This window comes from Kogia breviceps, chromosome 7 (assembly GCF_026419965.1).
Source record: "Kogia breviceps isolate mKogBre1 chromosome 7, mKogBre1 haplotype 1, whole genome shotgun sequence".
NCBI classification, from domain to species: Eukaryota; Metazoa; Chordata; class Mammalia; order Artiodactyla; family Physeteridae; genus Kogia; species Kogia breviceps.
In genome coordinates, this window is record NC_081316.1 from 62781415 (window position 1) to 62798331 (window position 16917).

The 16917-nt window shown below is 38.5% G+C and overlaps 1 protein-coding gene across 1 annotated transcript in view; it reads right to left on the bottom strand.

Annotated features, from left to right (window-relative positions):
• Window positions 1–1670: 1670 nt before the first annotated feature.
• AAMDC (adipogenesis associated Mth938 domain containing) overlaps window positions 1671–16917 on the bottom strand; it is a 32903-nt gene continuing 17656 nt past the window's right edge. Inside the window, exons 3-4 of the mRNA XM_059069530.2 lie at window positions 3844–3939; window positions 1671–1845 (exon numbers count right to left, since the gene is read on the bottom strand). Coding sequence (XP_058925513.1) covers window positions 1705–1845; window positions 3844–3939 — 237 coding nt within the window. The 3' untranslated portion in view covers window positions 1671–1704. The remainder of the gene's footprint in view (window positions 1846–3843; window positions 3940–16917) is intronic.

A 16917-nucleotide genomic window follows, 5' to 3' on the forward strand; every position in this document is an offset into this window, starting at 1 on the left:
GGCAACAGGATCATGTGGAGCAAAAATCAGCTTTCTGAGCTATGGCTTCAACAAGGGCTGGGGTGGAACAATTTTATTTAGTTAATGACCATGATAGATACCATAGCTAATAAAGAGTTCCCAAATGTTTGGTGAATAAATGAACCTCTTCTTGTTCTTTAAGACTTGTGTTACATCCCTAGTGATGTCTTCCCTAATTTTCCTCCCATTCTGGTAGGATGTTAGTCCACCCTTTGTGCCACGTCTGGACCTTGTAACTAGTATAATGTTAACACACTGTATCATTACTGTCTTGTTTATTTGTTTCTCTCTCACATAACTCCTGAGGGCAAGAACTATATCATTCCTCTACCACTAGGATCCAGCAATAATTGGTCATAAGAATATTAGTAAGAGACTCTCAGTAAATGAATATAAAAGAGAATTACTGAATAAATGAGAGAATAGAGTAGATAATTCCTTTGGGCTCCAACATTCTATGAATCTATGAAATTATAAGCTGATATATTAAGAACCATAAAATGAAACCAGTTAGCTTTACACAGCAGCCCCATTAGGAGAAACATACTGACAATGGTTTCAATTTATTGAGTCCTTAATACATGCCAGGCAATGTGCCAAGACTTTCTGTGAATTACCCAACTTAACACCTGTGATAACTCCAGGTACTAATATGATCCCTATCTGACAAATGAGAACAGTGAAACCCTGAGAGATTAAATAAATGCCCAACCAGTGAGTGGCCGTGAAAGCCACAGTTCAAAGTCAAGGCTATCTGACACCAAAGCTGATACTCGTAACTCTTTAAAGAGGGGGAAAAATGAAAAATAAGGTAATGCTGATTACTATTATAATTCTGTCAGTCTATTCTAAGGCTTCACAAAGGCCACCTGGTATTTAATAGAGCAAAGGCTATCCATGCCAGTAGGGACCATTAAAAGGCATTTAGTCTAGCCCCATCATTTTATACTGAGGGAATCTGAGGCAGAGAGAACTGTCTGGCAAGGCTCAGGTTTAGTTAGAACAGCCTGCCTAGAACCCTAGTATCAAGGCATAGCTCCTTTTACTGTTATTGAAGTGTTGCCTCAGTTCATTCAGGTCTCTGCTCATATGTCATTGCACATAGACACTTTTCCCTGACCACATATCTGAAATAGCCCCTATCACTCTTTTTCTTATCTTGCTTTATTTTTCTTCATAACATTCTACTTATGTATTTGTTTACTTGTTTATTTTGCCCACTAGAATATAAGCTCATGAGCACAAGACTTTTATTGCTGTTTCTCTGGAGCCTATAGCAGTGCCTGGCATATAAGGTACTTAATAAAAATTGGTTGAATTGATGACTAAACATTCCAAAGCATCAATTGCAATGTGATTTTAATGCACTGAAACTTTTCTTTGGCTTTCATACTTGAAGTCAGAAGGCTTTCTTTATTTTTGCTTTTATTTTCGCTTACTTCTGGCCTAACATTTGCCACAATATTAAACTTTTGTAAACTTCTGTCTCCTCCCCTGATTTTCAGCACCCCCCCCCACCCTCCAGGACAGGGACCTTGCCTAAGTCATCCATGCATCCCAAAGCCTAGCACAGGACCTGGCATGAGCAGCTGTTCAGAAATGCTTGGCGGGGCTGGAGTGGACAGAGGTAAGAGTGACAGTCACAGGCATCATTGCTTAGTGATTTATTCTCTTAAGGCTCCATCAGCAGGTGGAATGGAAGACCCCTCCCACCCTGATGCCTTGGGTAACCAAGGCATTATACTCCTTCACTGCCTGCTCTGTCTGGAGGACCCGCACATCAATGCCTTTTTTCTTGAGGTATTCCACGGTTGATGGGGGTACCTGGGAAGAAGGAAAAAGATGAGTAAATCAGGGGGAAAAGCTCCCAGGGTTTCCTTTCCTGCTATGAGGCAAGTATATTCTACAGAACTGGACAGTGACAACCATCACTCCTCAATCACCCAGCGTGTCACCAGTCCAGAATTTGGCAGTGAATCCCAAGGAGTCAAAAAAGCGTCTAAGAAGTTAACAGAAGTACCATGAAACATGTGCAGGCAGCTCAGGTGATATGGAAACTGGAAAGAGCATGAATTTTGGAGTCAGACAGTCTTGAATTTAAGTCCTTACTAGCATTGTGACTTTGGGTAAGTGAATTAAATTCTCTGAGCCTTTGTCTCCATGTATGTAAATAGGGATAACAATACCTGCTTACAGGGTTGGTATGAGAATGAATTCAGCTAAGGTATGTAAAATGTTAAATGTTTGAGTCAGTCCAACCTGAGTCTAAATTCTAACTTTGCTATGTGCTAAAACCAAGAGACCTTTTGAAAGTCTTTCAACTGCAATTTCCTCCCCTATAAAACGGGGATAATAATATTTAAAATCAGAGGGTTGGTGTGAGGATGAAGTTTTATGAATGTATGTACACTGCAGCTCAATGTCTTCTCAGAAAGGCCTTTCTTGACCACCCCATTTAGAGCAGCCCCTCATAAGTCACCATTTTCTTCACAGCACTTACTATGATCTGAAATTGTCTACATTTTTATTATCCATGAGGGCCATGAACCTTGTTTGCCTTGTTTAGCTTGTTGTCCCTGGTACCTAGAATAGTGTCTGCCCCATAGAAGGTGCTGAATAAATATTTGTAAATGAATTTATATAAAAGATTCTCCAGAGTGGCAGCTATTTTTGGATATTTTCTCAACTCTGGCTTGTCTTCAATATTATTTAAAATAGATTTTTTTTTTTTTTTTTTTTTTTTTTTTTTTTTGGTGATAACGCGGGCCTCTCACTGTTGTGGCCTCTCCCATTGCGGAGCACAGGCTCCGGACGCGCAGGCTCAGCGGCCATGGCTCACGGGCCCAGCCGCTCCGCGGCATGTGGGATCTTCCCAGACCGGGGCACGAACCCGTATCCCCTGCATCGGCAGGCGGATTCTCAACCACTGCGCCACCAGGGAAGCCCTAAAATAGATTTTAATTAGACTCTGCCTTGTCAGAAGGAGCTCTGAGTGAAATGTTTTTTAAAATGCCCTACATTACTTTTTTATATGTTTGAACAATTTTATAATAACAGTAGTCTTATAGATAGGGATCATTTTAATGGAGGAAAAAACTAGGTTAAACTAAAAAATATGAATAAAGGGCACCTCCATCGGTAGGGAACTGGATTTTACGACATCTATATAAAGGACAGAATGAGGTAGATCTCTGTAAACTTATGTGAAAGGCTGTCCATAATGCAACAATGTAAGTGAATAATAAGTTACAGCACAATATGTATAGAGTGATCCTATTTATGTAAAAACATGTATATCAGTATGTGTAAGTGTGTATATATTTGCAGATGCATACAGCATTGGAGCAGTTACGACTGGGAAGGGGAAATCTTTCACCTTTTAAATTCTACATTTCTGCATTGACTCTTTTACAACAAGCGTGTACTATTTCTATAAGTACAATAAAAATAAACTTTCTTTTTCTGAAAGGGGAAAAAGGCTTAACTTGAATGTGCCCAAGAAAAGAAAAATTAAAAGTACTGTAAAAATCTTAAAAGCCAAATATTGATAGCTGTAGAGCTTAAAAGAAATTCCAGGATTGAGGAATTTCTGAAAAATAGTTGAAACAGCACAGGCCTATGATTAGAGACTGGAGAGTCCAACCCTGATGAGCAAGAATAGTGCACAGCCACTATTTTATCCTGGGCCATCCACTGGCTCAGCAGCAAAATGAGAGGGTGCATGATATATAGAGATGAACTTCCAAGAAGGACATATCTCTAAGGTAAAGATCCAAGAGATTATCAGAAGTCCTCAGGAATGCTGTGCTCACCAATACCTACCTTCAAGGCCTCACTCATCCCTCGGCCAATGACAAGGATCTGCACACCCTTCTCGACAACTTCCTCCACATCTGCAGGCTGCACACCAGGAGAATGCTGGACATGGAAAGAGAAAGTATACCAGCTACCTGCTCTTTTCATCTTTCTTTGCAGTCAGCATTCCTGTTAGAGTCATTCATTCACCGAACAAATGTTTACTGAGGTTTACTCTAGGCCAAGCCTCACTAGGGCCCTGGGAATAGCAGAAGATATAGTACTGCCCTTATGGAGCTCTAAGTCTAGTGAAAAATATAGAAGACTACAAAGGAATTTCAGTAGTTTTACAAGTGCTACAAAGAAGTAACGTTCAGGGTGTATGAGAACATACAGAAAGGGCACCTAATTCAGACCTGGGGAGTCAGGGCAGGGGCTCAGGGAAGACACCCCAGAGGATGTGACATTTAAGCTGAGACCTAAAGGACAAACAGGAATTAGCCAGGTTAAAGGAAATCAGGGGAACAAGGCATACCAAATACAGGGAATAGCATGAATTAAGGCTCAGAGGAAAGAGCAACCTAGTGAACTACAATTAGTTCCATATGACTGAAGTGTAAGTGACAAATGAGTGCAAAGAGATGAAGTGGGAGAAGAAAGCACCTGCACACCAAGCCAAAACTTGGAAAGCTCCATACCGTTTCCTTTTTCTGAGCCCCTTTCCCACTTAACTCCAGGAAAACTTTGATGTTTTAATACCTATCTATCAGTCTGTAAAGTCTTCCCAGATTCTCCCAGGGATATTTAAGGTAAGGTGTTTAATGAACATTAATCCAACGTTAAAGGATGGTGGCTTCTGAACTGCTTCCACATCAGCAAAGGGGATACAGGAGTTACAGTTTGGTAAATACCAGCCTAACTTCTGGGGAGTGAATAAGAGTGGAAAATTGTCATGGAAGACATGCTGTTCTAACTGCGTCTTGAAGTATGACTAGGAGTATGCCTTGATGCAGTGGTTGTAGAAGGGGTACATTCTAATCATAGTTAGACATGGTTTAAGGAAAGAGCTGCTGAATATACCAAGACAACAACAAATGTACCAAAGAAAGAAGGGTTTTTCAGTCTAAAAAGCTGATGGTTTAGAGAAGATAGGATTGCAATTATAAAAGGTATATAAGAAGAACAAATATGAGTATTCTTATTAAATCCTGGAATAATAATATCTTACATGTTTAAAGTTGCAATTTTCATAATACAGCTATAGAAATTATTCCATGTGATCTGCATTAATAGTAGCACAAAAGCATCCATTCTCCTTGTTTTATAGATAAAGAAACTGAAGCTCACAAAATACATACACATTAGCCAAGATGACACAATTACTAAGTAGCAGAGTTGGAATTTGAACAGAAACATGTTAACCTTTGATTTAATGCACTTTATTAGAATACTGTAACCTAGGGAGCAACCTTGAAACTTGAAAGAACTAGCCCTAATGACCACAGAGTTTTGCTAAAGCCCAGTGCCTGGCCCATTGTAGGCACACAATAATTGTTACTTTAAGTGTAATCTGAATCTTCCCTAAGGCAATTGCCTGCCACCCACCCACACCCACACCGACCTTCCCACACACACACACACACACACACACACACACACACACACACACACACACACACACGAGCTAAAAAAACAATAAAGGAGACAGACAGAAGTATTAAAAAATACTTGATTAACCCCCCCTAAAAAGGCAGGAATAAAAAACAGGACAAACAAAACAAATAGCAATATGTTAACACTTAAACATAACTGTAGCAGTAATTAACTTTAAGTGGACTAAATAGTTTAATGAAAAGCAAAGATTGAGTTAAAAAGCAAGACCCAACTAAACACTACTTACAAGGTATATGCTTGAAATATAAAGGCATAAATTGAAAGTAAAAGGATAAAGAAAGATATAAAATGCAAACACTAAGAAAGTTGGTGTGGTTATATTAATATCAATATAGGAAGTATTACTAGAGATAAAGAGTTTCATCTCATGATACTTAAAGGACCAATTCATTAAGAAAAACATAACAACCCAAATCTGTACACTGTTAGTGAAAGAGCTACAAAATATATGAAAACAAAAATAACAGGGCTTCCCTGGGGGCGCAGTGGTTGAGAGTCCGCCTGCCGATGCAGGGGAGATGGGTTCGTGCCCAAGTCTGGGAAGATCCCACATGCCGCGGAGCGGCTGGGCCCATGAGCCATGGCTGCTGAGCCTGCCCGTCTGGATCCTGTGTTCCACAAAGGGAGAGGCCACAACAGTGAGAGGCCCGTGTGTCGCAAAAAAAAAAAAAAATCTGGGACTTCCCTGGTGGTCCAGTGGCTAAGAAAACACTTTCCAATGCAGAGGATGCATGTTCGATCCCTGGTCAGGGAACTAAGATCCTACATGTGGCAGGGCAAATAAGCCCATGTGCCACAACTACTGAGCCCATGCACCACAACTAAAGAGCCCCTGTGCCACAACTACAGAGCCCATGCACTCTGGAGCCACAACTAGAGAGGAGCCCACATGCTGCAAGGAAAGATCCTGCATGCTGCAACTAAGACCTGACACAGCCAAAAATAAATAAATATTAAAAACAAACAAACAAAAATAACAGAACTAAGGAAAGAGACAAAACCACTATAGTTGCATTTTTTTTAACACTTTTATTGGAGTATAATTGCTTTACAATGGTGCGTTAGTTTCTGCTTTATAACAAAGTGAATCAGCTGTACATATACATATATCCCCATATCTCCTCCCTCTTGCATCTGCCTCCCACTCTCCCTATCCCACCCCTCTAGATGGTCACAAAGCACTGAGCTCATCTTCCTGTGCTATACAGCTGCTTCCCACTAGCTATCTGTTTTACATTTGGTAGTGTATATATGTCCATGCCACTCTCACTTCGTCCCAGCTTACCCTTCCCACTTCCCATGTCCTCAAGTCCATTCTCTATGTCTGCGTCTTTATTCCTGTCCTACCCCTAGGTTCTTCAGAACCATTTTTTTGTTTTTCTTAGATTCCATATATATGTGTTAGCATACAGTATTTGTTTTCCTCTTTCTGACTTACTTCACTCTGCATGACATACTCTAGGTCCATCCGGCTCTATAGTTGGAAATTTTAACAACCTTCTCTCAGTAATTGATAAAACACATAGACAAAGAGTCTAATTAAGGAAATGGGAGCTTTTATCAACACTGTCAGTTAATTTGACCTAATAGACATTTATAGGTTACTACACCTAACAACTGCAGAATACACACTGTTTTTTCAAGTGTACATGGAACAGTCACTAAGACCTTATGCTGACATAAGTCTCAGTAAATTTCAAAGAAATAACAGAGAATATGATATCTGACAAAATAGATTTGTTGATAACAATAAGATATTTAGAAAGGCCATAAATAATTGGAAATTGAGCAACAAAGTATTTTGAACTAAAGGGTAAAGGAGAAATACATCAAAATTTGTGGAATACAGCTATATAATGCTTACAGGCAAATTTATCACTTTAAATACTTATAATAGAAAAATAATTGTCTAAAATCAATGGTGTAAGCCCCCACCTTAAAAAGCTAGGAGAAGGGAAGCAAATCATATCCAAAGCAAACAGAAGACAGATAATAATGAATATATGTGTGTAAATCGGTGAAATGGGAAACAAATGATAGAGAAAAATCAACAAGGCCAGAAGTTGGTTCTTTGAAAAGATTAATAAAATTGAAATCATTGTAAGACTGATCAGGAAAAAAAGAGAAGACACAAATTATAAATACCAGGAATGAAGGGGACATCACATAGATCATACAGATAGCAGAAGAATAATTTTAAAAACTGGGAATAAATTTACACTAATAAATGTGACAACTTAGAAGAAATTGACAGATTTTTTTTGAAAGACACAACTTATTAAAATACAAGAAGCAGAAAATCTGAATAGTCCTATAGATGTTAGAAATTGAATTTATAATTTAAAACCCTTCCACAGAAAAAATTCTAGACACATACGATTTCAGTGGTGAATTCTATTTTAAACATTTAATGAAAATCCTCAACAAAACATTAGCAAATCCAAGGTTGGTTCATATTTTAAAAATCAACATAGTTCACCACAAAGTAAAGAAGAAAAATTATACAGTCGTGTCAAATGATGCAGAAAAAGCATTTAACGAAGTTCACCATGTATTTATGATTAAAAAAAAACCTCTCAGAAAACTAAACTAGAATAGCCAAGATATGGAAGCAACCTAAATGTCCATCGAGAGGTGAATGGATAAAGAAGATGTGGTACACGCACTTATGGCCACCTAATCAATGACAAAGGAGACAAGAATATACAATGGAAAAAAGACAGTCTCTTCAATAAGTGGTGCTGGGAAAACTGGACAGCTACATGTAAAAAAATGAAATTAGAACACTCTCTAACACCATACACAAAAATAAACTCAAAATGGATTAAGGACCAGACACTATAAAACCCTTAGAGGAAAACATAGGCAGACCACTCTTTGACATAAATCACAGCAAGATCTTTTTTGATTCACCTCCTAGAGTAATGAAAATAAAAACAAAAATAAACAAATGGGATCTAATTTAACTTAAAAGCTTTTGCGCAGCAAAGGAAACCATAAACAAAATGAAAAGACAGTCCTCAGAATGGAAGAAAATATTTGAAAATGAAGCAACTGACAAGGGATTAATCTCCAAAATATACAAACAGCTCATGCAGCTCAATATAGAAAAAAAACAATCCAGTCAAAAAATGGGTGAAGACCTAAACAGACATTTCTCCAAGAGGACATACAGATGGCCAACAGACAAATGAAAAGATGCTCAACATCACTAATTATTAGAGAAATGCAAATCAAAACCACAATGAGGTGTCACCTCACACCGGTCAGAATGGCCATCATCAAAAATTCTACAAACAATAAATACTGGAGAGGGTGTGGAGAAAAGGGGACCCTTGTACCCTGTTGGTGGAAATGTAGATTGGTAATGCCCCTATGGAGAACAGTACAGAGGTTCCTTAAAAAACTAAAAATAGAGCTATCATATGACCCAGCAATCCCACTCGTAGGCATATATCCGGAGAAAACCATAATTCGAAAGGATGCATGCATGCACCTGATGTTGATTGCAGCACTATTTACCATAGCCAGGGCATGGAAGCAACCTAAATGTCCATCAACAGAGGAATGGATGGATAAAGAAGATGTGGTACATATATACAATGGAATATTACCCAGCCATAAAAAGTAACAAAATAGTGCTATTTGCAGAGACGTGGATGGACCTAGAGACTGTCATGCAGAGTGAAGTTAAGTCAAAAAGAGAAAAACAAATATAGTATAATATCGCTTATATGTGGAATCTAGAAAAAAGGTGGAGATGAACTTATTTGCAAAGCAGAAAAAGAGTCACAGATGTAGAGAACAAACTTACTGTTGCCAAGGGGGGAAGAAGGGTGGAATGAATTGGGAGATTGGGACTGGTGTATATACACTACTATGTATAAAATAGATAGCTAATGAGAACCTACTGTATAGCAAAGGGAACTCTACTCAGTGGTCTGTGGTGACCTAAATGGGAAGGAAATCCAAAAAAGAGTGGATATATGTATATGTATGACTGATTCACTTTGTGAATACAGCAGACTCACACAGCATTGTAAAGCAACTATACTCCAATAAAATTTAATTTTAGAAGTTCAGGACTTCCCTGGTGGTGCAGTGGTTAAGAATCCACCTGCCAATGCAGGGGACACGGGTTCAAAGTCTGGTCCAGGAAGATCCCACGTGCTGCGGAGCAACTAAGCCCATGTGCCACGACTACTGAGCCTGCACTCTAGAACCCGTGAGCCACAACTACTGAGTCCGCGTGCCACCACTGCTGAAGCCTGTGTGCCTAGAGCCTGTGCTCCGCAAGAAGAGAAGCCACCGCAATGAGAAGTCCGCACACCTCAATGAAGAGTAGCTCCTGCTCGCCGCAACTAGAGAAAGCCCATGCGCAGCAACGAAGACCCAATGCAGCCAAAAATAAAAAATAAATAATAAACAAAATTTTTTAAAAATCTGGTACATATATACAATGGAATATTGCTCAGCCATAAGAAAGAATTAAATAATGCCATTTGTGACAATATGGATGGACCTAGAGGGTATTATCCTAAGTGAAATAAGTCAGAGAAAGATAAATACTGTATGATTTCATTTATATGTGGAATCTAAAAAACAAAACAAAACAGAAATAGACTCATAGATACAAAGAATAAACACATAGTTGCCAGAGGGGAGGTGGTGGGGGAGATGAGTGAAAAAGGTGAGGGACATTAAGAGGTACAAACTTACAGTTACAAAATAAATGAGTCGGGCTTCCCTGGTGGCACAGTGGTTAAGAATCTGCCTGCTAATGCAGGGGATATGGGTTCGAGCCCTGGTCCGGGAAGATCCCACATGCTGCAGAACAACTAAGCCCGTGCACCACAACTACTGAGCCTGCACTCTAAAGCCCACGAGCCACAACTACTGAGCCCATGTGCCACAACTACTGAAGCCTGTGTGCCTAGAGCCCAAGCTCTGCAACAAGAGAAGCCACCACCATGAGAAGCCCACACACTGCAATGAAGACTAGCCCCTGCTCACAGTAACTAGAGAAAGCCCGTGCACAGCAACAAAGACCTAATGCAGCCAAAAATAAATAAATAAATAAATGAACAAAAACAAAAAACAAATGAGTCACAGGGATGAAATATACAGCATGGGGGATATAGTCAATAATAGTGTATGGTAACAGATGGTAACTAGACTTATCGTGGTGATCACTTTGTAATGTATAGAAACATGAAATCATTATGTTGTGCATCTGGAACTAACATAGCATTGTAGGTCAATTATACTTCAATAAAAATAAATAAATAAATAATAATTATTATTAATATTTAAAAAATAAACTAAACTAGAAGGGAACCTTCCTTAGGTAGAGGACATCTAAGAAAAACCTACAGCTAGCTAAACATTAAGTATAATGTTGAAATGTTAAACATTTTCCCCAAAAGATTGGACATAATAATTTACTTCCTTATTATCTCTTGGACCTGTCCATTCCTCTTCATCTCCACTGCCACTACCCTGGTCTAAGCTGCCATTACTTATTTATCCTGTTGCAGTAACTTTCTAACTGGTCTCCATAAAACCACTTTAGCCCTTTCCAATTAACCATTCTTCAAATCATAGCTAGAGGAGTCTTTGCAAAACACAAATCCATTCAAGTCACTCCTCTGCTTAACAGCACTCAATGGCTTTTCATCGCCCTTAAAGTAACTGCCAAACTCCTTAACATGGTCTGTAAGTTCCCAGCTGCCTCACCAGTCTTACTGCATATCACTTTCTTCATGTTCTAGCAGGAAAACAGTTTGGCATTTTCTTAAATATGTACTTAGGCAATTCAGCAATCACATACCTGGGGATTTATCCTAGAGAAATGAAAACTCACATTCACACAAAAACCTGTACATGAACGTTCATAGCAGCTTTCTATTGGGGGTGGGGGGAGGCATTGTTAACTCATTTCCTAAACTTAGAAGCAGCATATCCTACTCTAGTTTTTCCAGTTTTACTGAGATATATTTGATATACAGCACTGTATAAGTTCAAGGTGTACAGCGTATGACTTATGTATATCATGAAATGATTCCCACTACAAGCTTAGTTAACATCCATCATCTCACATAGATACAAAAAAAGAAAAAATCATTTTTCTCTTGTGATGAGAACTCTTAGGATTTAGTCTCTTAACAACTTTCATATATATCGTATAGCATTACTAACTACAGTCATCTGTAGCAGCTTTCCTTGTAGTAAAACAAACTGGAAACAACCCAAATGTTCATCAACAGATTGTGTTATAATCCAACAATGGAATACTACTCAATAATAAAAAAGGAACAAATTATTGATGCCTTTGACAATATGGATGAATCTAAAATGTATTATGCTGAGTGAAAAAAGCAAGTCTCAAAAGACTATATATACTGTATGATTCCATTAGTATGACAAATAAATGTAACGTGTAGTAGGTCAATTGGCAAAATATTAATAAGGTCTGTTTATTAGATAATAGTATTGTATCAATGTTAATTTCCTGATTTTCACTGTGTTGTAAGAGAATGTCCTTGTTTTTTGGGGAAATACACACAGGTAAATACCTGTAGAATATCTACAGCAATTCAGAAAAAAGTCTATTGGAGAAGAGGATGATAAAGAAAATATGATAAACTTAACATTTGGGTCTGGGTAAAAATGAGAATTCTAATATTCCTGTAACTTTTCTGTAAGTCTGAAATTATTTCAAAATAAACAGCTTAAAAAATAACCCTATAGTATTGGCAGGTTATAGATTAGCAGGAAGAGACCACATGTAGGCACATATACCTACTCACTACTTCCTGATTTATTTAGCCAAGGAAACAAAGTTTAGCAGAAGCCAGGTGGCTACACAAAGCAGGAGCAGATGCAGCACATCTTTTTTGGCTTTCTCCATGTCTCTTGATTCCCTGTGGGGTGTACAACTACTGCTGACACTCTTCACTCAGTGAGTGTTCCAGAGCTGATAACACAGCCAGTCTCTCACACTAACACCTTTTTATATTCTGACTTACTTCATCAGCATCTTCTTAAGGAATTTACACTAAGACTGTATGAGCTTACACTTAAGGGAATATCAGTGTTCTAAATTAGAACACCTGCACGTCAAAGAGTGAACCAAACTGATCAGCAGCAACGGTACTTCCTCATAGTGGAAGGGGATGCAGAGCTAGTGCCCAGGTGGCTCTGAACAGTATCTCTGCCTCCAGCTTTCCCTATTCTCCACAAAGATCAGAAGAGATTGGGGGGAGTTTAGATTCTGTATCTCTAAAGTAATTTAGGTTTATATATTTAAAAAAAATATTTATTTATTTGGCTGCATCAGGTCTTAGTTGCGGCATGTGGGATCTTTCATTGTGGCGCGCAGGCTCCAGAGTGCGTGGGCTCAGTGGTTGCGGTGTGTGGGCTCTCTAGTTGTGGTGTGCGGGGTCAGTAGTCGTGGCACGTGTGGGCTTAGTTGCCCTGTGGCATGTGGGATCTTAGTTCCCCGATGAGGGATTGAACCTGCATCTGCTGCATTGGAAGGCAGATTCTTAACCACTGGACCACCAGGGAAGTCCCTAGGTTTATACTTTTTTAAAAGGCAAAACAAAAATGGGGATATTTTTTCATTTGATTACAACAATTGGTTCTTAAAGAATGTATCGGTAAAATGATTGGATTAGATGCTTTTTTAGTTCCACAGCTCTGTGATCAATCCTAGAACCACCCTGAGCTGAACAGCTATGGTATGAAGAACTTAACTTTTTTTTTTTCTGGTACAACGACCAAGGTAAATATTTAACAGAATTAAAAATCAGGTCTGGAGAGCTTCACCTGCCTTAAGTAAATGCATTTATCTTAAATACTGAATGATTTAACAAAGAATAGGGGCTTCCCTACTGGCTCAGTGGTTGAGAATCCGCCTGCCAATGCAGGGGACATGTATTCGAGCCCTGGTCCTCGAGCCCTGGTCCGGGAAGATCCCACATGCTGTGGAGCAACTAAGCCCGTGTGCCACAACTACTGAGCCTGTACTCTAGAGCCCACGAGCCACAACTACTGAGCCCTCGTGCCTCAACTACTGAAGCCCACGTGCCTAGAGCCCGTGCTCCGCAATGAGAAGCCACTGCAGTGAGAAGCCCACGCACTGCAATGAAGGGTAGCCCCCACCCACCGCAACTAGAGAAAGCCCACGTGCAGCAGCGAAGGCCAAACACAGCCAAAAATAAATAAATAAATTTATTTTTTAAAAAAAACAAAGAATAGCATCTACTTTGAGGAGCACCATGATCCCCAGGCTGTCAGAGCTCACATTCTAGTATAAGGAAACAAGGCCACTGCTCAATGAACTGAAAGGTCATAAAAGAGTGCAAAACCATAATCCTCTCAAGATTCAGAGACTGCAGACAGCAGGAGCCCATCAGAGTTGCTGGAGCAGTGGAACTCAATTTGGCTGTTGCCTGCTTTACTGCAGGCCCAGGGTGTCACGTACAGAGCCATGAAAGATAACTGCAACAGTCTGTGGATCCAGGCCTTGGTGGGTGATTACTTACAGCCTTGTGCATAAGTCTGTATTTGGAGCATCAGCCTGTTATTGAGGCGTCCTCACCCTGCCACCAGCTCCCTCTCTGCTTCTTCCAATCCCTCCTGGCAAACCACTAAGGCTCTCTGCCCTTAGTGAGTGTCTGATTCTGTTCCTCTTTAAGAGGCTTTCCATAACATGTCAATGTTATGAAAATCTTATTGTTTTTTTCTTGGAGGAAAGCTATTAGCATCTTTTCATGTGTCTGTTGGATATATGTATGTCTTCTTTGGAAAGATGTATATTTAGGACCTCTGCCCAATTATTAATTGGGTTATTTGTTTGTTGGTGTTGAGTTGTATGAGTTCTTTGTATATTTTAGATATTAACCCCTTATTAGATACATTGTTTGCAAATATTTTCTTCCAAAGCCTTTTGATTTTGTTGTTAGTTTCCTTCATTGTGCAAAAGCTTTTTAGTTTGATGTAGCTACATCAGGGAAATAGAAATAAAAACCACAATGCAATATCACCTCAGATCTGTCAGAATGGCTATTAGCAAAAAGATAGCAAATAACAAGTGTTGGTGAGGATGTGGAGAAAACGGAACCCTTGTGCACTGTTGGTGGGAATGTAAATTGGTGCAGCCACTATGGAAAACAGTACGGAGGTCCCTCAAAATATTAAAAATAGAAGTACCAGACAATCCAGCAATTCCACTTGTGTATTTTTGCAAAGAAAATGAAAACACTAAAAGAATGAAATCTTGCCATTTGTGACAACAAGGATATACTTAGAGGGTATTAAGCTAAGTGATATAAGTTGGACAGAGGAAGACAAATACTGTATGACTTCACTTATATGTGAAATCTAAAAAACAAAACAAATAAACAAGTAAAACAAAACAGAAGTTAGACTCATAGAGAATAAACAGGCGGTTGCCATAGGGGAGGTGCTGGGGGAGATGAGTGAAATAGGTGAGGGAGATTAAGAGGTACAAACTTAACAGTTACATTTTGTAATGTATAGAAATATCAAATCATTATGTTGTGCACCTGAAACTTGCATAGTGTTCTAGTTCAGTTATACTTCAATCAATAAATCTGTCTGTTGATAGAGTAAAGAAACACGACAACAAAATGCAATGCATGACCCCTGACTGGATCTTGGGTTGGAAAGGCAAGCCAGCTATAAAAGATATTATTTTATTGGAACAATTGTTATAATTTGACTATGGAGTTGATGCTATTTAATATTATATAAATGTTGGATTTCGTGAGTGTAACATTATGATTATGTAAGGCAGAATGCCTTTGTTTTATTAGATACAGGCTGAAGCATTTAGAGTTAAGTATCATGAGGTCAGTACTTACTTCCAAATGATTCAGCAAATATAGTTATTCAGAGAGAGAGAGAGAGAAAGCCACCGAGAGATAAATAAAGCAAATGTGCCAGAATATTAAAAACTGGTAAATCTAGGCTGATGGTATACAAGTGTTTATTATTTTTTTCCAATTTGTTATATAGGTTCAAAATATTTCAAAATAGAAAAAGGGGCAGGAGAGGTTCAACATAGGCTTTCCAGGTCAACCAGGTTTAGAAGGTGAATGGGAAAACACAAGCAAAAACAAACACACACAAAAGCAGAAAGGGTTAGGGACAGCTCAGCTCATCTATTTTTCCTTTTGTAGCAGTGTCCTGAGTACTAGAACCTTTAGACTGATCAAATGGACAAGACTCTGAGAATTATGTTATACTTTACCCCTATTGCCTGTATTATATATAAAAATAAAACCACAAAATTGGTGATAGTTATAGAGGGCATTTTGGGGGAAATTTGAAGGTAGACTGTATACTAAATAGTAATATTGTATCAAGGATAATATCCTTATTTGTGAGAATGATATTGTGGCCTATGTAGGAGAATGTTTATGTTCTTAGGAAAGAAATACTAAAATATCTGCCATTTACACTCCAATGATTGGGGGAAAATGTGTGTGTGTGTGTGTGTGTGTGTGTGTGTGTGTGTGTGTGTGTGTGTGTGTGTTTAGAGAGAAAAAAACAAACATGGCAAAGTATTAACAACTTGAAGATTTTGAGAAAGGGTGTGTGGCTATTTATCGTAATATTCATACAACTGTTTCATAGGTTTAATATTGTTTAAAATTAAAAGGTGGGAATAAAATCAACTGCACGTCAATAAAAATTTTTTTTTTAAATAGGTGGGGTAAAGTTTCCACATTTCCTTTGGTTCTCTTTGGTGTCTGCTAATTGGTTTGGCTTTCTTTTAAGTTTACACTTATGTCATATCTTCCTCCTTGTCCCCTTTCAGCCTAACAAAAGGATATATAAATGAAAGACCTATGCATGTTTCCACATTGAAAACTCTTCTCCAATAAGATAGTTATTGCTTTAGGACAGAAATGAGTGAGGACAGTATGTAATAGTAGAAAAGTATAGGCTTTATAGTAAGACTCAGGTTCAAATCTTGGTTCCAAAAATTATTAGTGGTGTGACCCTGGAAAAGCTATACTTGAACAGGCACACAGCAGTTGTTTAATGATTGGTAGAGATTTGGGAGTAGGTAGTAGTAATTATTATTTCAAGGACACTGGTTGAAGACAGTAAATTTTCTTGATATTTCCATTCTGCAATCACTATATCATCTGCCCCTTCCCACCCTTAAACCAATAAAAAAGGAATCACAACATTAACCTACCTCAGAAGAAATGTCACAAAGTATAAAAAAATTTTTTTAATGACATTTATAATTAAAAATTCAATGCAGCCAACATTTATTTGAGCCCATACTTTATGGGCACTGTGCTAAATGCATAGTTCTTGCCCTTAGGGAGTTCACCACTTAGTGAGGGAAACATGTAAATACACACAGTACAATACAGGTGAACT